We start from the raw sequence: 27,751 nt of genomic DNA, 5'->3' as shown, positions 1-27,751 counted from the left end.
TTGGTCGACAGATAAATGGCCGTAACTTGGGAACCGCTCGTCTGATCGATATCAAACCTCGAAAAGGCACATCTGCGGGTCCCCGGCAATATTCCTGGCAAGTTTCAATCAGATCGGACCGTCGGTCGTCGAGAAACGGCGGTCGCAGACAAACAGACAAACAGACAGACACACACAGAGATTGCTGGAATTATAGATAGATGTACAATGTCGAGGCTCGTATAAGAGCAAACACACAGAAAGTATAACAAGGGGAGTAGGAGACAGGTGGGGTGGCAGAGGGAAGGGGTTGGGTACACAGGGTAAACAAGATGGACACGACAGGGACTTTCAGGAAGAAAAGCAGGGAATTTAAAGAAGCTTGAACTTTGCATGATGGAGGATGTCCAGTAGGTGACTGGCTCTGGAGGCCACCTTGGAAATGTGGATTTCCCAGGAAAGATCATGGCAAATAGTGAGACCCAGAAGATAGACAAGAAGTCTTGGACTTCGGGTGGCTGGTTCATGGTTTCAGCACCCACAGGTTCATCGCTAGACTTGGTATTTTAACGCTGCTGGTGTGGTAAAGGAGATTGACCATGTGCTCAATTATGGTCACTAGTGGATGATGCAGAACTGCAGGGTCTACTGGAGTACTCAGTTCCTCAATACCGACCCCAGGCTTGTTGTAGCAACTCTGAAGTTGTAGCTTAAATCCAGGGGAATGGTACCACCCCAGCCTCGGCTGGATGTTTGCAAGCTCAAGGACGAGAGGGTGGCTGAGGAGTTTGTGAACAACCTGAGTGGAGATTTGGGGTCTTGGTGTTTTGGGGAATCCTGAAGAGTTGTGGAGTGCCTTCAAGACTACCATCCTTGATGGTGCCAGTGGATATCTTCGAACTCACCAAAGGCCGAAGAAGAATTTTGTCTCTCAAGGGACACTGGATACCATTAACCAGAGTCGAGGGCCAAGCTGAATGGCAGAGCTGAGATGTTCAGGAAGCTGAGGCATAAAACTGCATGTGCACTAAGGGGTGGACAAGGAGGCCTATGTGCAAGGAATCTGTGAGGGGGTAGAGCATCACCTGTAGTCAAGTGATTCTCGTCCTTCTTAAAGGAGACTTCACACATTGCGATCCTCCAAGCCTGTCTCTCAGTGTCCTGCATTTAGAGCAGAGGGTGGTAGGCTCTTGACAGAGGAGTCCGAAGTGAAGGCCCACTGGGCCGGTTACTTTGAGCGGCTCGACCAAGCTGATCCACCAGCTGTCGAGTTGGATGTCAACCTACCACGTGACGCGTGCACAGAAGAACAGGCGCTGTCCCCCAGAAGGACTGCTTATCCACGTGTCTTCCAGATCTGTGTCAATATTTTCGGAGGTTTTCCGAGGTGCTCTACAGGGAATCAAAGCAAATCTGGTGAAAATGGAGTTTGAAAGTAAAGCTATATCCCTTGCGTGGACCGCGAACGATGTACCATGTGATGTGTGGTCAGATGAGCAGGCAACATGGTGAATTATCTTCAGTTTATTTCATGGAATATTAAAGTTTGTGATGTCTCCAGGGTTGTTCCACATTAAACAGCAACTCTTTTGTGGATAAAGTCATTATTTGAACAAATTCATTGAATTTCTTTAACTGCTGTGGGTGCGGTGAAGACCGACTTTAAAGTTAAAGGGATTCCATATGGTATGCTAACACAGCCTGGCCAGCTGTTCCTTATCTACCATTTAATTGGAGTGCTTACTTGAGTGCTTAAGCCACTTGCTGAGCGCCCTTCAGTCGATAGCGGTACCGTGCTACATCATTCTGAGCAAACCGTTCACTCACTGTGGATGCTTTTGCCGCGTCACATCATTCAGAACGGGTAGTTTGTGCTCCGTTATTTTTATCAAGTGGTTCGTTCCCCATCATCCTGTGTGAGTGGTTCGTTCTCCTTCACCCTGAGCAAGTGGTTTGTGCTCCGTCATCCCGAATGAGTCGTTCGTTCTCCGTCATCCTGAGTGAGTGGTTCGTTCTCTGTCATTCTGAGCAAGTGGTTCATGCTCTGTCATCAAGACCACCGTCGTGTCATCAAGGTCTTGAAGGGTCATGCTCTGTCCCCGAACTGGGGTGGCCATCTTGAAAAAAAAGTTTTTTCGCCATATCGATTTGAAATTTGGGTCACACATGTACCACCTGAAAAGGAAGAACCCTATTGATTTTGGACGTGGCCGGATCCAAGATGGCCGATTGGGGCGGCCATCTTGAAAAAAATGTTTTTTGTAATGAATGCAAAAACGCTCATCTGATTTCAATTATTTTTCAATGGCGGGGGATTCCCCATCTCTGAAGGTATATTTAAGCATTGGAACAGTTGGTTGCCATGGAAACGGCCATCTGTGCAATGAATCATTGGTGTGTCTGTTGTTCAATATCAGAAGGTTTCGGCACCTTCAGCAGTAAAACGTTTGATTTTAAGTTTTTGTAGTTTGATGTATTATAAGTGTGATCTTGTGGGGAACATAGGTGACGCCACGTCGCGACGCCATGCCATCGCCTCAGGTTACGGTTGCCGGGCGTGGCATGACGTCGTGATGTGGCGCGGCGCGCGTCCAAGCACGTGCAGCACTATGACGTCATTTTCAGTTCGCTTCGTTTATTCTCGATTTATTCATGACAGCTTACTTCGGAGCTTCGTTTCATCATATTCGGTTTTAAACACCTTTCCTCCTTTTTTCGGTAAGTTGTGATCGCCTTTGAGGCGTAAGTACCTTTTTGTCATTTTATGTTCTTCTGTATGGTGTAGGATTATGGTTTGAATGGCCACGGGGTTGGAGGTTTAAATTGCGTTTCCTGTTAGGCTCGGAGTTGGAAGTCGGCCAGTCTTCATGTTATAGCTATGTGTTTATCCTTTTTCTGTTATTTCGGGTTGATCTTTAAATATGTCCTTATGTGCTGGTTCGTGCTTTCATTTATCCGGAAAGAAAGTCACCATCAATGTAATCAGTCACCGACGTATTTTGTTCCATTAGATTAACTGCTGTATAACAGGATAGGATTAGGTTAGCTTTGTGCCCGGGGGTTGGATTTACAGAGGGATTCTATTTGGAGTTTCTATTTAGTTTACTGGCATGTAGTTAGCGCGTATTGTTGATTTCCCACTCATCTCTGCTTTTATTTTATTCAGGTAATTTTACGTCTTAGTCGCGGTTTTTATTTTGGATTCTAATTAAGTTCTATCATTGCGACATTTACCCGCATCTTCCGGTTAAATCACATAAGTTTAGGTAAATAAATTAGTCAAAGAAAATAAGGATGTTGTTTTTCTCATCTGTTTGCTTTTTATGGTGATGAATGTTATTTGTGCCCTTGATATGGCCCTAGACATAGGCACAGCCCGAGTTTTATAGGCTGTATCACGTATGATAGATTTGACATTCATGAGCTGACGATTTATTTTTATATTTGCAGGACCAACAACATGATTGATGAAGTACCACTGAGTGGCAAGGATTCATGCCAGACGAAAGGATCAACGAACTGGACAAAATTTGTCCTGTGCCAAGATAATTCTTCCCTGAAAGGGTCCTTGGTGTTGCAACCAAAAGTCAAGTCGTTCTGCCGTTTGATAGAGACAATACAGGAGCGAGCCACTTTACAGGATGGTGATTATGTACAGATTCATAAACGACTTGAGGGGATGTCAGCAGAACTGTTGCAAAAGGAGAAGGCTGTCTGGCACCGAACATGCTATTCCAACGCAACTGACAAGGACCAAATTCGTTGTGCCAGGGTTGGTTATGATCAGGCACTATCATCAGCGTCACATCTCGCCAAAGGGTCAGGTCGAAAGAGAAAAATGCACGAAGTATGTCTGGAGTCGTCAAGCTCCTCCACACCATTCGCTCGGTCATCCACAGACCCCTATGACAAGGCTTTGTGCTTCTTTTGCCAGAGGACTGATGGTCAACCCATTTACCTTGTACGGAGTGACGGTGCGGGAAAATCGCTGAGAGAAGCTGTTGATGTTGCTCAGAACCCTGTTTTTATGACTCGATTGAACACTCCTATAGCGCCAAGTGATGCACATGCAATTGACGTTATGTACCACAGGTCTTGCTGGACGAAACATGTCTTCCATGTCTTGCGAGATCACGACACCAAAGCAGAAAAGGATAAAGCATCAATGACACAAGTTGTGAGTTTAATTGAACTGATCAACTTGGTAGATGTCCTTACCAAGCAGCAAACTCAACTCCGTATGGAGGACATCGAGACAACTTATGTTAACCTTCTAGGTGGTGAAGATGCCTTAGAACATCATGTACCCACGTTCAGTAGAAAAGGGCTGAAGAATAGAATCTTACAGGCGTTACCCAATGTAAGGTCAGTGCTCCAAAAGAACAGACGGAAATCTTCTATTCTCTATTCACCTGAGACATGCGAGGAAGATATGGTCAATGATATGGTCAATATAGCATTGCAAATGACGATACAATGGACCATATGGATGCTATGTACAAAGTAGCTATGCTTGTTCACAAAAGTCTAAAGAACTTCTCCACCAAGGACCAACAAGATGAATATATACAAGTTTCTAGCAGTGAACAGGACGTCCCCGGAGAGCTTAAGGCAATGGTACGTTGGATAATGCTTGGCCCAGTGGAAGAGATGCAATCAGAAGCACGGACAAATGTTGTGGACAGATCAGTATTAACTGTAAGCCAAACCATCATGTACGGCCTCAAGTCGAGGAGGCAGGCAATGTACAAACCATGGAACGAATGTGCTCTATTCCGTCCGCAACGTCAAAGGGAAAATCCTAATGTTATCGGTACGGCTCTAGCCATCCACCATGACACAAGGAATAAAAAGATGGTAGACCTTCTCAATGCACCAAAGGCAATTATCGAGATGATAAGGTGCCAGTGCAAGACAGAATGTTCATCACAGAGATGTCCCTGCAGGGCCAAGAACTTAACATGCACTGATCTTTGCACGTGCAGCACTTCGTGTGAGAATGACGAGGACTCAAACATTGAACGGCATGACCACGATAGTGATGATGACGATGGCAATGATGAGTGACATTAGAGACAGTGATGCCAATTGGCTACAAACTCATATTTGACATTAAGTACATTTCACTGATCACCATATTCATGCGTTACTTGTTTCAAGATTTGAAAGCAATACATTAAATAAACGGTAATTTGACAAAATGATAGCCGTTTCCATGGCAACCATTGCTCAAAATACAGATATATTTACTCTATATTAAGAACTGTCCTCTAGTTAACAATTATGCATCATCAGTTGCTTGCTTGCGATTTAATTTTGAATTTTCAAAGCTGAAATTAAAAAAAATGGGTTTTTACCCCCAAAACGACCTATTTGACCACATTATATGCATTGAAAAAAAATGTGAAACATGCATTTTCTGTTTTGGTATTGTTTAAGCTTTCCAAAAATGTTGGGGTTAGCTCCTCTCCAAAAAATTCCAATGAACGTCAAATTATGGACACAAGGAACCTGACTAAAAATGAAGAACCAAGTTTAAAATTGAGTGAAGACGCCGTGTGGTGTGTTTTTTTTTTTTTGGAAAATATGAAAGTACAGACACTCGTGCCTTTGGGAATGACAAAAACCCTTTTTGAAAGAATTCAACAGTTGTTGCTAAAGAGCCAAAAGCAGATGGATGATTGTGATGAAGAGATGTGAAATCATCGAGATATCTTTAAAACTAAAGGGGAAAAGGAATTCAAGCGGCTTGCTCTGATAAAACCTGATTAGTATAATTGAAAAAAGGCAATTGCCTATTGGATACATGTTCGGTGCACACAGGGTTCTTTCCTTCCAAAATCGTTTGGGCGCCCCAACTCTGTGGGGTGGGGAGGTGGTGGCCCCCATCAGGGTTGCATCCACCAGATCGGGTGTTAACTTCTTCACGAGTTGATTTTCACCGGATATGGTTTTTATCGATGAATTTGCAATTACAGAAATGCAACATTTTTTCAGTAAATTAAAATTAAATATTCATAAAGGTTTGGCTAACATTTTGGGAGAAGAGTTGGAAAGGATGGTATGTATATTTAAAGGGCGTTGGAGATGAAGAGATGGAGATGGGGAAAATGGAAGGATGAATAAAATCAACTTATTGCTGAACTAATGATGGAGGTGTTGGATGAAGGCCATAAAGATAATGCACGGACTGAACATATGACAGAGGGAGACAATGAGCACCATGTCGACAGACGTACAGAAAGTCTCCAGCTTGACTCATTTAATGATTTGTGAGGACCCAATTAACATCGGAGATGGAGGTACTCTTGTTTTAAATTATTTCAAAACAGCCTTTTGTTGATTTTTGCAAGACCTCTGTACAGAAGTGTCCCCATGAGTTGGTGAACAGAAAAGGCTGAAATCAGAGTAATAATCAAATAATTCTACAAGAAAGGTCCAAAGGAAATCCATGAGGACATGGAGGAAACACTGGGAGATGATTCCCCTTCATATGCCACTAAACAAACACAACAGCTGGGCAGCTGAATTTCTTTGAAAGAGAAACAGCACTCACCGAGTCTAAACCAAGATCACGATGGCCCAAAGAGGCCACCACACCAGAAGTGGTTGATGCATTCCACAAGCTTTTCCCCCAATGACAGAAGACGAACAGGTGCGTTGCTGAGACCGAGTTCCATCAATGGGTTAGTGCACTCCATCCTCGGAGAGAATCGGATCTGGAAACTGGAATTTTGTCGGTCATGAGAAAGTTCTCAATCAGATGGGTGCCCAGGATATTTATTGACTGCTGATTCGAAGAGAGCTCGACTTCAACTCCAGGAAATATTTTGAGCAGTTTAAAGCAAATGTCGAGAGCATCACAAACAGGATTGTGATTCAAGAAGAGTTACGGGTTCATTTTAAATGTTCAAGGCCTGCTGTTTCTTTTTACATTTCTGGAGCGCTTACAATGCGGAGTGATGAGAGAGTTACTGCCAAACAATGCATCTTCCTCTCCAGCAGCCATGACTATGACTCCTTCCTCTGCACACACAACAACGAAAGGAAGTCAACCTTAACCACAACCATCAACTAACCCTAACCACTCAAGAGCATTGTCATCATCATCTCCATCATTGTCCTGTCTTCCAACACAATCCTGGAATGAATATCTATCTCTCTCCATCTCTTTGTGCTTCTCGCACTCCCTCATTTCCTGCATTTCAGTTCATGATTTATTTCACTTTTCCCTGCAATTTCACACATCTTCATTTTCTTCATCACAAACTCCCATTGGACTTGCATGAACGTTTAGTTTCTGTCACTTTTCAAGGGAATTTAGGTTTTCCAACTTTTTTTTCATCCGTTTTTTCCAACTTCAGTGCCAATTCACCCCACCTCCTCACATCTACCTCCTCCTAACCCCTCACCTGTTATACCCTCTCCTTACTCCTCCCATCTTGCTCCTCATCCTACCTCCGCTCTTAACCCCTCTTCACTTCCTTCTGCATTAGTATCAGTTCCTCCGCTGATGTCCCAAACTGTGTGGTTTTATAACATCTGTGGGCTCCATTCTAACCTTACATATATCTCACTCTCTCAATCAGGACAATGAACATTTCAAAAATGCTCTTTCTTTCATCTCACACCTTCCCCTCTTCGCAACTACCCTGAGGGATGTGTCTACCCTCAGAAGAGCCAGGAAATAACATTTTTCTAAGCTCAAGTCTGAACTCTCAAACCTGTCTCCCTCCTCCAAATCCTGGTGGTGTCTAGTTAAATCTGTTTCTGGTGTATGTTTCCCCTCCATCCCCTCCCTTACCTCAAATGGCCACACTGCTGACACTGCACGTGAAAGGTTGAATGCCTAAACTCGGTGTTTGCTTCTAAATCTTGTGTCCCAAACCCATCGCTTTCTGTCCCCACCTTACCCAGTCACACCCAACTGTCCCTGGACTCTGTGTCCTTTCCTCCTGACAAGGTGAGGAGCTTGCTGTGAAAACCTCGACTCAGATCCTGCAACCGGTCGACGGCATCAGCCCACGTGTCCTAAAAACCTGCTCCTCTGCTCTTGCTCACCCTCTCTCTGTTCTATTCACCCTCTTATTTGCTCAAGGTCAACTGCCATCTGCTTGGAAATCAGCAAACATTACCGCTCTGCATAAAAAAGGTGCAAAAAGAGATCCCTGCAGTTACAGACCAATCAGCCTTCTCCCAATCATCAGCAAGGTTATGGAATCCATCATGGCTTCGAACATCAAATCCTTCCTCTTCTCCAATGGCTTCATTTCCGATCATCAATTTGGTTTCAGACCAGGTCACTCTACCCTGGACTTGCTGCTCCTGTTTTCCCAACAATGGATGGAGATCCTCAATGCCAGACATGAAATCAGAGCCGTATCCCGAGACATATCATGTGCTTTCGAAACGGTCTGGCACCCTGCCCTGCTCACCAAACTCTCTTCCTATGGTATCCAAGGCAATCTCTACTCATGGCTCGCAGACTTCCTCTTCTGTCACAGTCCACATGTAGCTCAAGGTCGTCTTCTGGGCACTGTGCTTTTTTTGGTTTTCATCAATGATCTCTCCGACTCTCTGGAAAATCCTCTTTATCTCTTGTTGATGACTTCACCCTCTGCTGTACCATCTGTCATCCCTCAGATTGGCAAGCAGCAGCCTCTTCACTCTCTGCAGATCAGGACAAAATCACAAGCTGGTCCAACATGTGAAACATGTCTTTCAACCCTGACAAATCGCACGTTATCACTATGTCTCTCTGAAAGGACAATCTGGCAAACCCCAAAATCCACTTCCTCAACAATCCTCTTGAAGAAGTCTTTTTCAGTCAAACTTCTGGGTCTCACTACCTGCCAAGATCTTTCAGGGGGAAGCCACAACTCAAAGATGGCCTCCAAAGCCAGCTGCCGATTGGGCATCCTCCATCATGCAAAATCCTTCCTTGGCACACCTGAGCTCCTGACCACATACAAAGCCTGATGGAGTACTGCTCTCCCCTCTGGACTGGTGCTCCCGCCTCTCACCTTTCTCGACTTCATGCTGTGGAAATCAAGGCATTCAAGATCATTGCTATCTCCCGCGATGAGGCTGAGTCTTTGGTTCTCTCACTCTCTCACTGTTGGCAGGTCAGTGGTCTTTCTGTCTTCTAATATCTCCTCTCTGGTCTAGCCCCCCCCCCTGTTCTGTCTGCGATATGTCCCCCCCCATATTTCCACAGGGCGCTCAAGATCCACCAGCAAACCCTTTCTGGTAAAATTACCAAAATCAAGAATCATTGCTCACATTCACTTTAATCATAGTTATCACTTATCAACAAAACATTCTACATGAGTAGTCGCATCTACGGTGAAAATTTCGTGAAATTTCATTGGTGAAAAACAAACCCACGGCACCCCGCTTTAATCGGACACCTGACCCACGATGTCCTCTTCAGATATGAAATTCAGAATGGGTGGCCGATCATGTCTTTGGAGTTTCGCGTTGATCGGATAAGGGTTTTTTGTCGAACATGGCTGTGAGACCATGTGACCGATGACGTTGAAATTTCTAACAAATATTCCCCGTGCCAGGTTGATCATATGAAAAAAAAAATTCTGGTGAGACCGCTTAGCCTTTCGATGTGAAACTTTGCAGTGATGATCCACTTCTGTTGCTGCAAATATTTTATTCAACAATGTTCTCATCAGTCACATGATGTGGCAGCCACATTGGTTTTAAGGAAATAATTCAACAATTTTTTCACTGAAAACATTTAACCAATCAATGCTATACTTTGCAGTTGTGATCCACTGCCCTTGCTCCATGTAACGCAACATGTTTCATATTGATCTGTTAAGCGGTTTTGGAGAATTTATTTTATTTTATTTTCAGTTTTCAAACTAACATGGCTGCCAACCCACATGACTTATGGTATTGAAAATTTGGACTCTGCCCAGGATTGCGTTGAGGATTACGAGTGTGAAGTTTCGTTTTGATCAGATAAGGTTCATTTTGTCCATCCAATGTGGCTGCCACACCACGTGACCTATGATATCATCATTTCCACACTGTATGCAGCTCTATGGTTGGATGCTAATTGGTAAATTTCACTTTGATCGGATAAGCGGTTCCAGAGAAAACATTATTTAATATTTTCCTTTAAGCCAATGTGGCCGCAGAACCACGTGACTTATCAATAATTCTTTATCACCCCAGTATCCCCAACTCATGTTGAACATTTCTGTGAAGTTTCCCCTCAATCTGTCCAGCTGTTCTGGAGAAGAAGTTTTTCAAACGTTTTATGGTAAATCGACGATAGCTGCCAAACCATGTGACCTATGACATCATAGTTATCAAACTATATTCATCATGGCGAATCGATTATTTGGATGCAGTTTCACTTCGATCTGTCAAGCGTTTCTGGAGAAGATTTTTTTCCTTTATATTTTTTTAAGTAATATAACTGCCAAACCACGTGACGGATGATGTCATAATAATCTTTTCTGTGTTCACATCCTTCTCTAGATGAACCACAGAAATTTCAATACCGATTATTTATTTATTTATTTATTTATTTTGCCAAGTATGTTGGTCTGTAGCATTTGTCTGTTTGTCACACGATTTTTGGCAACAGTTTTCAAGCAATCGTTCTGAATTTTTTGTGCATGTCGGTGACTTGCCAAGGATAGCAATGCTAAATTTGGTGAAGATCCGAATCCGGATCTGGATCTCAGAACTTTTCAAGTGATTCTTCACCATTGAGAGAGGGGGCCAAAACGATATGTCGCACAACATCTCAAAAGGATATGGATGGATTCACATGAAACTTGGTGAACAGGTTCAGTGTGTGACAAGGACGAATTGATTCAATTTTTGTGAAGATCCGAATCCGGATCTGGATAGGAGAATTATTGAATTCTAAAATGAATTTTTCACCGTCGAGAGACGCGGCACTAAACGGCATCGCATGATATCTCAAAACAGTTGCGGCGGATTCGGATGAAACTCGATGGACAGGTTGGGTGTGTGACAAGGACTAACTGATTCAATTTTGGTGAAGATCCGAATCCGGATCCAGATCCAAGAATTTTTGAATTGACTCTTCACCAATTGATCGATGGGGCCAAAAACGATGAATATCATCATATCTCAAAAAGTTGTGGATGAGTCGGTCAGGTGACAAGAACAAGCCAATTTGATTTGGGTTCATGTCCGGATTCAGATACGACCTCCCAGTGGGATGCAAAATGTAGACTGTTCAGCCTGGTGGAGGTGATGTTCTCGCCTGGTGGAGGTGATGTTCAGCCCGGTGGAGGTGATGTTCAGCCCGGTGGAGGTGATGTTCTCGCCTGGTGGAGGTGATGTTCAGCCCGGTGGAGGTGATGTTCAGCCCGGTGGAGGTGATGTTCTCGCCTGGTGGAGGTGATGTTCAGCCTGGTGGAGGTGATGTTCAGCCCGGTGGAGGTGATGTTCAGCCCGGTGGAGGTGATGTTCTCGCCTGGTGGAGGTGATGTTCAGCCCGGTGGAGGTGATGTTCAGCCCGGTGGAGGTGATGTTCTCGCCTGGTGGAGGTGATGTTCAGCCCGGTGGAGGTGATGTTCTCGCCTGGTGGAGGTGATGTTCAGCCCGGTGGAGGTGATGTTCTCGCCTGGTGGAGGTGATGTTCAGCCTGGTGGAGGTGATGTTCAGCCCGGTGGAGGTGATGTTCAGCCTGGTGGAGGTGATGTTCAGCCCGGTGGAGGTGATGTTCAGCCTGGTGGAGGTGATGTTCTGTACAGATTGCCGCCGTTTCGCCAAGTTGTCACTCGATGAGACATTGTTCATTCTGTCTATCTGTCCGTTTATCGTCGACAAGTCACAATTTTAAAACCGATTTTCATCAAACTTCACCATATACTGTAGAGTTCATCATAAGCTCGAAGCCGATTGTTTTCGAGATTAAAGGTGAAAAGGTCAAAAACTTTGACGATTTTCGAAAATCCTCAATTTTCATCCGATTGACTCGAAATTTGATCAGGATTTGCATATCAGGTCAATGAAGTTAATCGCTAATTATTTTTGAGGTCAACATCGTCCGAAGGGTCAACAACGAAGGAGGTAACAAGTTGGAAGACGTCACTTCCGGTTCAGGGGTCGGCGCACGAGGACGTTGGGTGGCGAGCTTTCTCTCTCTCTCCCTCCAGGCCCTCTCAAGCTGAGTTTCCAGTCCGAAAGGGTTTGTGTGTTTTGTTATCGAGATTTGTGTCGGGGGCCATGGAACGGGACTTGTTATTTTCGTGTTGTGTTTATAACAGTTTTAACGGTAGGTGAGTTCGTTTGTTGAAAGAATCAGGGCGAGGCCTCGTCATAAGTTTAGCGTGACGTCAGGTGAGGCCTTGGGAGGATGGGGGTGAAGAAGGTTATAAATAGAGAGGGAAGGAGAAAGGACGAGGAAGGAGGACGTAAAATGTAACAGCTGCTCAATGTGGGCCACGTCAACAATGGGGGAAGTAGAGGGTTCTTATTGTTGTGGGAAGTGTGAGGGAATCGTCCGCTGGAGGAAGGTTATTACTGGGTTGAAGGAACGCGTCGATAATTTACCGCAAATAGCAGAATGTGAGGAATTTGTAGATAATAGTTGGTTACGGTTGTGGAGTGAGGTTGCTGAGGATGTTGGAAGTGGTGACGGTGCAGCGGGGGAGGGCAGTGGTTGTAGTGCAGCGGGCACGTGCGCTGGCGGAGGTGCAGCGGGCGTGGGCAGTGGTGGATGTTCAGCGGGCGTGGGCAGTGGTGGAGGTGCAGCGGGCACGGGCAATGTTGGATGTGCAGCAGGCAGTGGCGGAGGTGCAGCGGGCGTGGGCAGTAGTGGATGTTCAGCGGGCGTGGGCAGTGGTGGAGGTGCAGCGGGCACGGGCAATGTTGGATGTGCAGCGGGCAGTGGCGGAGGTGCAGCGGGCGATGAGATAATTTTGTGGGTGGGTGATGAGATAATTAAATATGTAGATTCTTCATTCTGCAGGAAGGATTGTAGACATGGAGTTCTGTGTAGTTTTGAAGGAGCGGAAGTTAAGGACACTGAAGGAAGGGTAAACGATGTTGTATCGTGTCACGGCAGGAAGAAGTTGGTTGTGGTACACCTTGGTGTGAATGATTCAGGGAAAGTTTACTCAGAGGTTTTGAAAAATAGATAGAGGATATTGGGTAAGTGGCTGAAAGCAAAGAGTTGTGAGGTCGTGTTTTCTGGGATTCTCCCAAGATTAGGAAACAATATAGAAATTATGATCAGTCAACCAATGGCTGGAAGAATGGCGCAGGGAGGAAGGTTTTACATTTTGGAAGCAGTGGGAATCATTTAGGGGACAAAGTGAGTGTTTCCAGAATGATCTCTGTATGTTAAATAAAAAGGGGGCAGCAAGGTTTGCAGTGGGAATTGAGGAAGGAATTCAGGCTTTTTGAGTTCAGTCGAGGGTGGGGAAGCTATAAAGGAAGGAACGGATGAAGTAATTGGGATGAGTAAGGCCAGGCAGGAAAATAGAATTTCAGGATGGGAAAAGTTAAACATATTCTACACGAATGCCAGAAGTTTAAATAATAAGATGGAAGAGCTTGAAGCCAAAGTAGATAGCGAGGACGATGATATAGTTACAGTGAGTGAGACATGGTTCAAGGACGAGAGTAACTGGAGGACAGGATTAGAAGGCTACAAGGTGTATCGGTGTGAGAGGAAGGAGAGACTAGGAGGAGGATTAGCAATCTGGGTAAAGGACAGCATTGCATCAAGAGAAAGGGGTGACATTAAGGAAGGAATAAATGTTGAGGAATCTGTGTGGGTAGAGATTAGAGATTGTAGAAACAGTAAGATACTGGTAGGATGATTTTAAAAGGCTCTGGGTGTGAAGGAAGAGGAGGGAAGAGGAGTACATGAAGAATTCAAAAGGGCATGTAGAAAGGGAAGAGTATTGATTATCAGGGATTTTTAACTTGCCAGGGATAGATTGGGTCCAGGAACAGGGAAAGGGCAGAGCAGATGAGGATTTCCTCGTTTTATTCCAAGATTGCTTTTTAACCCAGTTTGTACATATGCCCACGAGGGGGAGTGCAGTGTTTCACCTCCTTTTAAATAACGATCCCAATATGGTGGAGGTTGGGGAGCATTTCGGAGCAAGTGACCATAACATTGTGTGTGCAAAGATTCTGTTGAGGGCTATAGTTCAGGATAGTAGAGTAAGGCTATTGGATTTCAGGAAGGCAAACTTTGAGGGTATGAGGAGAGCATTGGGTGATGTAGCTTGGGAGACTTTAACAACAGGACAATCAGCATCAGAGAAATGGGAAACTTTCAAGGACCAAATGTGTAGAGTGCAGAGTAAGTACATTCCAACGAGGTGTCAAACTAGAAGTAGAAAGAGACCAGGGTGGTTGAGCAGTGAGATAAGGAACGCTATTAAGGCGAAACAGAAGGTATTTATTTGGTTTAAATAACAGACTGGAGTTAGATTTATATCACAATCGGAATAAACAGAGTTAAGTTAATATTATGACTCGGCAAGCCAAAAGAGAGTATGAGAAGGACATGGCGAAGAATATTAAGCATAATAACAAGGCTTGCTTTAAGTATATCAGGGGAAAAGAACAGGTAAGGACCAGTGTGGGCCCATTGGGGAATAGCACCGGGAGAGTGGTTCGTGATGAAAGTAAGATGGCAGGCTTATTAAACAGGTATTTTTCTTCACCTTTTACATCAGAACAGTCAGGAGAATTGCCAATAGCTGAGAGTATCGATGAAGGAGGTGAGGAAGGGCTTTTACAGAAGATCCAGGTTGGAGTGGAGGAAGTAATGGAACAGGTAGGTAATCTAAAAGTAGATAAGGTTCCGGGTCCAGATAATATGTACCTGAGAGAACTGATGGAGGTGGCTGAGCAGGTACGTGAGATGTTAACAGATATTTTCAATAGTTCCTTGGAGTCAGGACAGGTACCGGAGGATTGGAGAGTAGTAAATGTAACACCATTATTTAAGAAAGGATCCAGAGAAGAATTGGGGAACTTTTGACCTTTTGGTTTGAGTTCAGTTATGGGGAAGGTGTTGGAGAAATTAATGAAGGACCAGATGGGGAACTATTTAAATAAATAGAAACTAATTAAAGGTCGTTAGCATGGGTTTACCAATGTTAGTTCCTGTTTAACAAATCTTCTAGAGTTCAATGAAGCAGTTTCTGATTTTGGTGGATGAGGGAAAGGCAGTGGACATAGTATATCTAGACTTCAAGTAGGTATTTGATAAGGAGGTATGATATTTAACACATCGGAGGTTGTTAGCCAAAGTGAGGGCTTGTGGAGTGGCTGGTCAGGTAGATAATTGGATTGCAGACTGGCTTCGTGATGGGTAGCAAAGAGTGACTGTGAGTGGGAGGATGTAAGTAACAGGGTACCTCAGGGATCAGTACTTGGACCATTACTATTCATTATTTACATCAACGATTTGGATAATGGGGTGAAGAGTAAGCTTTCCAAATGTGCAGATGACACAAAGCTTGGAGGTGAGGTGGATAGGAGAGGGGGTGGTGATCAGATGCAGGAAAGTATTGATACTTGTATAGATTGGGCAAAAGATTGTCAGATGTAATTTAACCTGAGCAAGTGTAAGGTGTTGGGGATGGGAAAGAACAATGAAAATAGAGATTACAAGATGTAAGGGGTAATTTTGGAGCGTGTCACACAGGAGAAGGATCTGGGGGTGGTAATAGATATGGGAGGAAAGAAGGCAGCACAGTGCCAGGCAGCTATAGGTAGAGCAAGTAGGGTTTTAGGCTGTTTCAGGAGGGGGATCATTTGTAAATCAAAAGAGGAGGTGTTAACATTATATAGGAAACATCTAGAATATGGTGTGCAGTTTTGGTCACCACAGTTCCGGAAGGACATCGATGCCATAGAGAAGGTTTAGCACAGGTCTACTCAATTGATTCCGGGCCAAGCTAGACTCAGCTATGAGGAGCGGTTGAAGGAGACATGACTTTATGCACGAGTAAGGAGGCGGTTGCGAGGAGATGTTATTGAGATGTTTATGATAATGAAAGGTAAAGATAAAATAAGTGAAGATGAATTATTCAACAGAGTAGACAGTGACAGAACCAGGTGACACAGCCTGAGAGTAAAGAGGAGGAGAGTTATGATGGCAGTAAGGCAGAGGACTTTGACTCAGAGAGTAGTTGATGCATGGAATGGTTTCCCTGGAAAGGTAGTGGCAGCAGAAAAAGTAGATAAGTTTAAATTAGATAGGTACCTGGAATTTATGGAGATGGAGGGGTATGGGGACTTTTAGGCTTTTAATTTTAATTTTAATTTTAAAGTTTTAAGTGATAAGACTTTTAGGTAGTTTGAGTATTGATGGGTGATCGTGTACGGAGTGCTGTTCGTGTGGGTCTTGTTAAGGGTGGTTGTGTGGTTTATGTGTGTTTTTAACCAAGCCCATTCCCCCTCTCCGAGGGGAAGAAAAGAAAAGAAGAAGAAAAAAGCTTTTCTTTTCTTTCATTCATTAAAAACATTTTTTTTTACATTTTCTTTCTTGGATCTTGGGTTGGTGTGGTGTTCACGCAGGCATGATAGCCTGAATGGCTTCCACCTGTGCTGGATTTCTTTGTATTTCTAAAATCCACAATTTTCATCCCATTGATCTTAAATTTGAAGGGGATTTGTACACCAGGTTACCGAATTCAACCACCAATTATTTTTGAGGTCAGCATAGGCCAAAAGGTCAACAAAGGACGAATTTCTAAAATTGTCAATTTTCATCCGATTGACTTGAAAATTGAAGAGGATTTGCATATTTGTTCATACAATTCAACCACCAATTATTTTTGAGGTCAACATTTACTATGCCAAACATCAACCAAGATGCATTTCTAAAATCCTCAATTTTCATCTGATTGACTTTAAATTTGAAGAGGATTTATGTTGTAGGTCACCGAATTCAACGACCAATTATTTTTGAGGTCAACATAAACCGAATTTCTAAAATTGTCAATTTTTATCCGATTGATTTGGGATTTGAAGAGCAGTTGCATATTTGGTCATTGAATTCAACCACCAATTATTTTTTAAGTCGGATTTGTTTTTTTGGATGTCACAAATATCGTGCTCTGTATGACATCGTTTTTGTTTGTTTTCTTGTTTGTTTGTCCGGATGATATTGTTGTGGTGCCGGGTGTCTGCAGCGAGCACGACCGCAAGGTGGAGCAGTGGAGTCGTTTCCCCCGAACACCCGGAATTTCGATCGTGCTCCTCGGAGAACTCCGAAAGGCAGGGGTCCCTTACAAGACCGTGAATCGCCAATTAATTCGGCCGTGTGAAATAGGGTTAATTGCCAACTTCAATATACCTAAGTATCCACGCGGCAAAGCTACCGGGGAATTCACACCCTCGGCAGGCCTCGAACGGAACGAGCCGTTATCGTGCTCGAACCGTGCGTAACCTGAGCGGATGGTTACCAAGACCCGTCGGTCCAAATGCACAATTTACCGCTTCCCAATTTCCCAACACGCACCATGCTAAGCCAATGAAAGAAACAGAGAAACGAGCTGGAACATTTAACAAAAGGGATATTTATTTACAATTGGCATGGAGGGGAACACAGAAGAGCAGAGTTATCCGACTATAAGAAATGCAGTCAATGTACAAGCAAAAGCACTTAACAATTCTACTTGACAAGACAGGCCCGCACACAGACACGCCCACCCAAAATAAATGGATCTCAATGGTCTTTATTCGGCCCTTCGGCTCGAGAGGGAATGCGAGCTGAGGGTCAAGGTCTGGTTGGTACCTCTCCACCTCGTGTGGTCTTCACCGACCCGTGCTTGTGGAGCTGGGATTCCATGGAAGGAAACGGGATCCTCAGCTCGCTCGCTCCCACACAACCCACCTCGGTGGGACTCGAACCCACACCTCCAGAATCCAAGGAGCGACTTGGACAGCCGCGAACGCCGATCGGCGACCCAAGCACCATGAACACGAACACCAACCAGGACGAACGCCAACTCCGACCAGCACGATCATTGACCAGGAGCCACAAACTCGACCAACAGGAACCAACCAACTTCTCGCTCACGAGCAGCTCGCGACCTTTCTTATCCCTCCCCCTCTCGGCGGTCGAGTGTCTGCTCTGAGGAAACTCTCCTCCTGATTGGACGGTTGCATCGCGCGATTCGCTGGCAGTCCCTCATTGGACAGGCCCACGGTAGGCGGGGCAACTCCCACCCTTCTGGGCGGGGTCCCGATCAGAGGCGCTTGTTGCTCCGCCTACTTCCTCACCTCCGCCACGTGCGTAATGGCGATGGTGTTGAGTCGGAAACAGGGTGGGTGAGATGCCCGCTCCTTGCTGATTGGCCAAAGAGGGACGCCATGCCTATGTTAGACTCCGCCCACGCACGCGCTTGCTGGCGAGTGCGCGAAGAATGCCGCGAGCAGAGCAGAGTAGTGTTGTGTGAAAGTGAAAATGTAAAAATCCTATCAATAAAATAACGCACAGTGCACGTACACTAAATTCGCATTAGACACAGGGACGAGACCCTAACAATAAACACATACGTACCGATATTTCTGATCTATAAGGACTCTGGCTGTTGTGTGCTCATGGCTGCCAGATTCATAACAATATCTCAGCCGTCCTTCGATCTAGGAAGCTGAAATTTGGGGACAAAAATGAAGACGTGCTTTGGCAACGACAGTATTTTTTTATGTTTTTGATTAACCAATTAATTGATTAATTACTTAATTATTGTCCATTTGTTAATTACTTTTTTTTCTCATCTGGGCAATATCTCAGGCACTTTTGAGCTGGGAAGCTGATATTTGGACACGACGGTGAACAAGTGATCAGGCTATAAAAGGTATTTATTTAATGATATATCATTTAATCGATGAATTATGTAATTTTCAAAAAGTTTGATTCAGATGAAACATCGGTGAGTTTGGGTGTGCTATAAGCCAATTTATTAAGAACTTGATTATTTTACGATTACCATTTATTCATACTAATTATTCAATTAATCAATAAATCAATCAATTATTGTACACCGCTCCCTCCCAATTCCGTGTCCACGTGCTGCACGGTGAAGGCGACACGGCAATGCTGTGCGATGGAGGATTTATTTATTATTTATTTGACATGGCGATGGTGTACTTGGAATGTACCTGGACTTGTTTGTTTGTATTTTTTGAAATAGGGTCACTTGGCCGTGCCTGGATGGGTTTGGGGGTGGAGGAGTTGCAGCTGAAACCCGAATCCTATCCATGTTCCTCGTGATGACTCCATCTTTGCTTTTTGCTTGTTAATTACGTAACACACCAGCACACAAACGCAACACACAAAACAAGTCCTTGCGAGTGTCTGCAACATCTTATTGTACTTTTTCTTGTTCTAATTGTATTTTAAAACACATGAGATGTTATTTTGAATTCACATCTTGTGCGCTTTGGTGTACGGAGTCATGCGAATTTGATTTCCCAACCACCATGTCCATGTGTAACACTCGCGGTGTTGAAATTCGAAACAAACAACCATAGCACCATTGACATTAACAACAACAACAACAACAAAAGCCTCCAAAAAAACAACAATAACAACAACTCGCCATTACACCGTTTCAGGGGTGGGAGGAGTCGCTGGTTCCAGGAAGAGTGGGGTTTCTGCAACGAAGGGATTGAGGAAAAGGACACAAAACACAGAGGGGAGGGGAGAGGAGGGACAGACAGAGAGGAGGGACAGACAGAGAGGAGGGACAGACAGACAGAGAGACAGGGGGGAGAGGAACAGCAGGAGGTTAAGAGAGTGCAAGGGACGAAGAGAGAAAGGGTGACGTTTGATCTCAGGCCTCGTCATCATCCCGATCATGGCAAGATGCCCGACCCGGACCCGGACCGGTAGTCGGACCAGGCCCTGGACCCCGGCCCGTCGTCTCGCCGCTTCGGCCGCTCTCGTGTGGCTCTCCGCCTTGCTTTGCGTCGCTTCTTCGCGGGCTGTGGTTGGGGCAACAACTACGGCCGCTCCGCGCAGAGAGTGCGGAGAAAGGACATGCGAGAATGGGCGCTGCGTTCATGGGGAGTGCGAGTGCGACCCCGGATGGCAAGGAGAGCGATGTGAACACTGTGGTGGGAGATTCCTGTGAGTCTCGATCTAGAGTTGTGTGTCCCAGTGCGAACACGTCCTCCACCTTCGCCTCGGTCATCCTCCACCCCCATCCACCTTTCCCTCAGTCATTGTCCACCCCCTCCACCTTCACCTCGGTCGTTCTCCACCTTCGCCTCGGTCGTTCTCCACCTTCGTCTCGGTCGTTCTCCACCTTCGCCTCGGTCGTTCTCCACCTTCACCTCTGTCATCCTCCACCTTCGCCTTCGTCATCCTCCACCCCCATCCACCTTTCCCTCAGTCATTGTCCACCCCCTCCAACTTTTCCTCGGTCGTCCTCCACCTCCTCCACCCCTCAACTTTTCCTCAGTTGTCCTCCACCCCTCTACCCCCTCCACTCCTTCCACCTCCTTCACCCCCTCCACCACCTCCTCCACCTCCTCCACCCCCTCCTCCACCTCCTCCACCCCCTCCAACTTTTACTCGGTCGTCCTCCATCCCCTCCAACTTTTACTCGGTCATCCTCCACCCCTCCAACTTTTCCTCGGTCATCCTCCACCCCTCCATCTTCACCTCGGTCATCCTTCACCTCCTCCACCCCCTCCAACTTTTCCTCGGTCGTCCTCCACCCCCTCCACCTTTTTCTCGGTCATCCTCCACCCCTCCACCTTTGCCTCAGTCATCCTCCACCCCCTCCACCCTCTCCACCCTCTCAATCTTCGCCTCGGTCACCCTCCACCCCCTCCACCCCCTCCACCCCCTCCATCTTCGCTTTGGTCGTCCTCCACCCTCTACCCTTCCCCCACCCCCACCCACTCATGCTTTCATTTGCTGTTTGTGCGCAGTTCCACCGTCTTGCCTGAATCCTCCGTCTCGTTTCTCTTCTTCAGTTAGTTCATGAAAAACTGCTGGAGAACACCATCAATGATCCATTTGGAATTTAAAGTGGCTTCAAAAATATTAGTCCAATAACACACCTTTTGGAAAGGGCACACCATACACCAATTTTTCCCTTGACCACCGAAGGTGGACTCTGTGTGTGTGTGTGTGTGTGTGTGTGTGTGTGTGTGTGTGTGTGTGTGTGTGTGTGTGTGTGTGTGTGTGTGTGTGTGTGTGTGTGTGTGTGTGTGTGTGTGTGTGTGAACATGATACTTGAAAAAGTTATCGACGGATTCAGATGACACTTGGTGGACAGGTTGGGTGTGTGAAGAGGATGAACTGATTCGATTTTGGTGAAGATCCTGATCCAGACATGAGAATTTTTGAAGTGATTCTTCACCATTGAGAGAACGGACCAAAAACAATACATATTGCATGATATTTCAAAACGTTGTAAATGGACTATTCCAAAATGTTGTGGATGAGTTGGGTATGTGATGAGAACAAGGTGATTAGATTTTGGTTTAGGTCTGGTTGCAGATCCGGCCTATCGGTGGGATACAAAATGTAAACTGTTCAACCTGGCGGAGGTATCTGCTCTACCGAGTGCCGTTCTAGTTTGAGTAAGTCGTGGTTTTTTGAAGATTGCATGGGGATGTCTGTGGCCAAAATTCTGGTGTTCCAGCTATTCATTTTGGCACATACTGTATGTGGAAGCACGCGTCATCCGTAAAGAAGGTGCAGTCTAAAACTTGATCCCCTGAAATCTTGGAACTATTCACAGAAGTTGGCCAAATTTTCTGTGTCTCTGAGTGTAAGATTATGAACAATATGCACTTTATGGAAAATCAACTTCATCTTTTTTTCCAGATCTGTAAGTAGAAGTTCGTGAGACACCTGTTGTGACGAGCGTCTGAGCGATTTTTCTTGGGCTTCTATGCAAACTGTATTGTATCCTGTAATACCACGTCTGTTACCACTTTGGGCCGACCTCTTCAGAGTTGTCTGCAACGCTCCCGGTTTCCCGAAACTTTTCAATCGACGCTTTTACACAATTTCATAACGATGTATAAGCATGATATTTCATCACATTGTGTAAGGATTATGGCAAAACTTGGTGGACAAGTTGGGTGTAGGAGGATAAAGAACAAGCCGATTAGAGGTTGGTTCAGGTCCGGCTCTAGATCCGGCAGAATCGGTGGGATACAAAACATCAAGCTGTTCAGCCTGGCAGAGGTATGCGCTCGACTGAGTGCCATTCTTGTTACCCTTGCTGAAGGAGAGGGTGTTGCATTTGCGTTTGTTTGTTTGTTTGTCTGTCTGTCTGTCTGTCTGTCTGTCTGTCTGTCTGTCTGTCTGTCTGTCTGTCTGCACAGAATTTTCGTGTTTTTCACTTCAACCGCTAGTCGGTTTGAGACAAAATTTTCACCATAGATCCGACTACTCATGTGGAATGTTTTAATTATAATTATGACATCATACACAGATGCCAACCCTCCCGATTTCATCGGGAGCCTTCCGAAAATTCACCCAAACTCCCGCCCTTACGATCACTATCCTTATCCTCCCGAAATTTTGATATTTTTGCACTGTTCACTCATCAGAATGTACTAGTATGAGAATTGAATGAAAAGCATCGTCTGCTACGTATAGCATGTGGTAACTCCATAACGTTCGCTGCTACCAAATTGTACGTAAAAAATTGCAAATTCAAATGAGGAGCAGCGAAACATTGGGTCTGGATCTCGCTTATGCGATCATGCACTGAGATTTAGTGCATGCGGTATGTGTGCAATACAGTGCATGCGGTATGTGTGCACAGTGTATATGCATGCGATACGCTCACTGCATGCAGCTGGGCCCCGTACCAGCCCGGCGGTCGCGACCACCGTGCGGTGTTTAACAGCCGCTAGAGTTCTACGAGTCGCGCTGCAGCTGTGGAACATCGACTTCGAAGTTACCGATGCTTCAAGCCCTCGATGTTGATTACGAAATGGCAGAAAAGAAGCTTACGAAGACCAAGAAATGGTCTCAGAAGTACAAGACCGAATACAGTCTCCAATACCCGTGTATTCGAAAGTCTGAAAGAGGAATTCATCATGCGTATTGTACAGTATGCAGCGTTGATATTTCAGTTGAGCACGGAGGTCGCGATGATATTCGGAAGCACGTTGGAAGCAAACGGCACACAGACATTGCAAAGGAGAGATCTTCGAGCACGAGTACCGGTACACTTCTGAATTATTTCACCAAACAAGGGACAAGCGAGGAAGAGGATGTTACCCGAGCGGAACTTCTCTTTAGTGGATTTATTGTGGAACATAACTTGCCCATATCAGTCTCAGATCATGCTGGACCTCTATTTCAAAAGATGTTTCCACATTCAAAAGTTGCTTCAAAGTATGGATGTGCAAGAACAAAAACTTCAGCAATAATTGGTGAGTTGTCAAATGTTACTGCTTCATCTATTGCCGATATTGCTAGACTAGCTCCATTTAGCCTAGCTACAGACGGTAGCAATGACAGTGGTGAGGCCCAGCTATATCCTGTCCTGATTTCGTACAATGACAACAGTGCTGGGATTGTGAAGCAAGGTTTGCTAAGTTTGCCTGCGTGCAAACAAGATTCCACTGGAGAAAACATTTTCAAACTGCTTGATCATGAGTTCAGTGACAGGAAAATTCCGTGGGGAAATTGTGTTTCCTTTTGTGCTGATAATGCCTCTGTCATGGTGGGCAAGCACAAAGGAGTCGCTGCTTATATCCACAAACAAAATCCAGAGTGCTACATCATGGGATGCCCTTGCCATATGATGCACAATACGGCCAAGAAGGCGGCTCAGGCCTTACCCATTGAATTAGATGACTTTCTCATCGATATTTACTACTACTTGGACAAAAGTAGTAAACGCGTCAAAGGAGTGAAAGCACTGCAAGAACTCTGTGATGCCCCGACACACAAGATTCTGAAGCATGTCGCAACAAGGTGGCTGTCCCTTGGTCAGTGCCTAGACAGGCTGATTGAACAGTGGGAGCCACTTCGCCTCTTCTTCAAAGAAGAAGTACGAAGAAAAATGCAACCAACTGTAGCCAAGACTCTAACAACGAGCAAGAAGGACGGCACTGTATCTACTGCCAGTACTGGCACTGCAGGATCAAGCACTAGTGGAGCAGCATTCACCACTACCACTGCAGTATCTGCTGCGAAGAAGACAGCAGGGACAGCACCAAAACCAATGCTGAGAGCAGGTAGCATCACCGGCCCTTCATCACGTTCATCTACAAAGCAGATCCCTTCAGAGTCGAGAAAGACTGTGATAGTCCCATCTACAGGCAAAGAAGGACCCAAGTTAAGTTCTGCTTTTGCCAAATCACTTGATAGAAGCTCAGCAAAACCTTCGAATCAGAGGTCTTCTTCCTTGGCTGCACCTACCTCAAGCTCTCTCCTCAAACGTAAAATTGGATCTGGTACTACGAGTCTGACCTCTTCTGCTGGCAGTAAACGCAAGTGTGATCGCCCTGCTGCTAAGTGTACTACGAGTTCTACAACTAAAAGCGCATCTTCCTCAAACACTGTGCAGGAATCTAGAGAAAAACGTGTCAACAGGATGTTCTTGTCTCCACAAACAAAACTCTATTGTTTCTTCCTTCGATATGCTAACAAGCTTTTTGAGAAGGGGAATCTTCTGCTCCAAAGAGACGAACCCTGTATTCATCTCCTGCATGGAGAATTGAATGGTCTTCTGAAAGATATCTTCGTACGGTTTTTGAAACCATCGGTGTCATCGGTTGCTCTGGTAAATGTACCCTTCTCTGACAGAAATCATCAGAAGAATGATGAGGACCTCATGATTGGGAACGATGCCAAACTGTATATAAGGGAACAAAGGAGTCTCAAGAAATCCACCTTCACTCTGAGTGAGTCAGACATCCAAGGTTTCTTCAGTGCAGTTCGCTCATATTATGTGAAAGCCTGCAATTACATCTTCAAAACCTGGCCGCTAGATGATGAATTAGCCAAGCATGCTCAGGTGCTGGATGTTAAGCTACACCAAGAAGTGGGGTTTGACTGTGTGGAGTTTTTCATCAAGAAATTCCCCTGTCTGTTCAGTGGCGGTGATAGTGACATAGACAGTCTTGAGAGTGAATTCGCTCACTACCAGGCAGACGCCTCCATAGCTACAATTGCTACTGAGACAGTGAGAGTGGATGAGCAGTGGCATCGGATTTCACAGCTCACAGATCCCTGCACTGGTGCCAAGAAGTATCCTAATTTGAGCAAAGTGATGAAGGGAATCTTGGTCATTCCTCATTCGAACGCATCATGTGAGCGGGCACTCAGTCTTGTACGGAAGAATCATACTGAATTTCGTCCCAATTTGAGTGTCAAAACCCTGGAAGCTCTCTTAATTGAAAAACTAGCTCATAGCACCCCTTGCTACCAGAGAGAATACAGCAAAGACATAATCAGAAGGGCTAAAAGAGCCACACAGCTGTCACTCAGCAAAGCTGCCATGGAAAAAGCAAGCAGCAGTAGTACCAGCCAGTAAGGTAAGAAAAATATTGCTTCTTTTGTGCTTTTTGTTAATCTTTGATTGTCCCCTAACTTACTAATATTAACATACATGTAACATTAAAAAGTGCACAATTTTCCCCTTTTTTTGTTCAAAAAGTGGGAATTCTTAACATGTTAAATGCTCCAAAATAGGGCTCAGAGGGCACTAGAGAGCGTCTAGAACCCCAGAGCTTCCAGGGCCCTAAGGCGGGCCCTGGACCCCGCCGCAAGGGTCGAGCGCTCCGCGCTCGAGATGTGCGCATTGCGCACATTATTTGGTGTCGGTTGCAAATCCTCCCTAATTCTGATTTCCAAAAGTTGGCATCTCTGCATCATATGTCACACGGTGTGGTAGCCATGTTGGAAAAACGGAAAAATTTTGGACCTCTATCTCTGTAACCACCCCAAGGAAAACAAGAAAATGAGCAATCAGAGATTGCAGACCCTTGCCAGGACTTTTTTGAATGGTGTATTTTATAGGCTTTAGGGTAAATTCAATATGGCTACCAAACCATGTGACCTATGATATAATATGTGTGAACCTTTTGTTCCTCATGGACAGGCGATCATACGTGTAAAGTTTCGCCTCGATTTGTTCAGCCACTTCAGAGGAGAAGATTTTTGAAGGTTAAAAAAACCCAAAAATAATAACAATATGGCTGCCAAATCATGTGACCAATGACGTCATGAATTTTTATTTTTGAGTGGACCATTTTATACCGAGATGACTCAAAAATTTTCATGCTGATCGGATGTGCCGTTCTGCATATGCAATTATGACATTGTAACGAGGGCACCTATGATGTCATTAAAAAAATATATATCACCCTCATTCCCCATGAGTACTTGCAATGTGACAAGTTTCAGTTTTTTTCTTTGTGTGGTTTCAGAGATACAGAGGTCCAAAGTTTTTTCTGTTTTTCCAATATGGCTGCTACACCACGTGGCCTATGATGTCATAATTATCATTAAAACATTCTACATGAGTGGTTGCACCAATGGTGAAAACTTCGTCTCAATAAAACAAGCGGTTGTGGAGAAAAACACGAAAGTTCTGTGCAGACAGACAGACAGAGACAAACCGACAGACAAACGTACGTCCCAAATGCAATGCCTTCTCCTCAGGAGAGGGTAAAAATTGAAACTTGGCACACAGCAAGTACTCATGGGGAATAAGTATCATTTATTATGACTATTTTTTGATGATGTCATGGGTGCCTTCGTTATGATGTCATAATTGCATGTGCAGAACGCCACATCTGATCAGTATGAAAAATTTTGAGGGTATCTATGGATAAAATGGTCCACAGAAAAAATAATAATGACGTCATCAGTCACGTCATTCGGCAGCCATGTTGTTTAAAAAAAAAAAAAACTTTCAAAAATCTTTTACTTTCAAATGGCTGAACAGATCGAGGCGAAACTTTACAGGTATGACCGCCTATCCATGAGGAACAAAAGGTTCACACTTTCGATGTCATCGGTCACATGCTTTGGCAGCCATATTGGATTTACCCTAAAAGTAAAACCTATAAATAAATCTTCTTCTCAAGAAGGGCTGGATATGTGGAGGGGAAACTACACATATGTTCCCCAAGCCATGGGTGTACAAGTTTTTAAGGAATAATTGATAGGTCACATGGTTTGCCAGCCATATTGGATCGAAGAAAAATATTAAATGTTTTTTTCTGGGACCGCATATTCAATCGACGTGAAACTTCATATTTATGATCTTGTGATGGGGATGTGGTATGTTTTAAATTTCAACTTGATTGGACACATGGTTTGGCAGCCAGAATTATTATTTTTTTGATATGGGTTATTGAAAAAAAAATATTGTTTAAAATTTTTTTTTATTTTGAATAAGGATCACTTGGCTGTGCCTGGATGGGTTTGAGGGTAGAAGAGTAGGAGCTGAAATTTGAATCCTATCCAGATTCCTCCTGATGACTTAATCTTTGCTTTTTGCTTGTTTGGGTTCCTTGTGATTACTCCAATGCAGGACTCGTACCTATTTAGTCTTCCATTTGATTTGAATTGAATTTATTTTAATCCCATTCTGAATTCAATTGAATAATAATAAAGCATCATGGGTCAGGGTTAGGTGTCCAATGAAAGGGGGACGTCTTTGTACCCGGTCATCACTGCCAACAGTTACAAAGTGGCAATTCTAACTATATCTCATTAATTACGTAACACACCAGTACACAAACACCACACAAAATACACCACTCAAAAGCAGTCCCGGTGAGGGTCTGC

The 27,751-nt window shown here is 44.6% G+C and overlaps 1 protein-coding gene and 1 pseudogene across 8 annotated transcripts in view; both read left to right on the top strand.

Moving 5' to 3' along the window:
- Positions 1-2,894: 2,894 nt before the first annotated feature.
- LOC147016220 (uncharacterized) lies at positions 2,895-5,491 on the top strand (annotated as a pseudogene).
- Positions 5,492-18,770: 13,279 nt separating this feature from the next.
- Positions 18,771-27,751, top strand: part of LOC147016219 (attractin-like protein 1) — a 334,549-nt gene continuing 325,568 nt past the window's right edge. For 2 of the 8 annotated variants that reach the window (XR_015050063.1, XM_085849048.1), the window contains exon 1: positions 19,628-20,095. Coding sequence is in view for 6 of the 8 variants with exons in the window: in XM_085849048.1 (XP_085705174.1) it covers positions 19,824-20,095 (272 nt within the window). In the remaining 2 variants the exon portion in view is untranslated. Of the gene's footprint in view, positions 18,822-19,617; positions 20,096-27,751 lie in introns of those variants that run through there. The other 6 variants (XM_085849046.1, XM_085849043.1, XM_085849047.1 and 3 more) reach the window with 6 other exon arrangements.

This window comes from Eptatretus burgeri, chromosome 12 (assembly GCF_056783735.1).
Source record: "Eptatretus burgeri isolate ZD-2024b chromosome 12, Ebu_testis_v1, whole genome shotgun sequence".
In the NCBI taxonomy this organism is placed as follows: Eukaryota; Metazoa; Chordata; class Myxini; order Myxiniformes; family Myxinidae; genus Eptatretus; species Eptatretus burgeri.
This window is presented reverse-complemented; position numbering and strand designations above follow the sequence as displayed.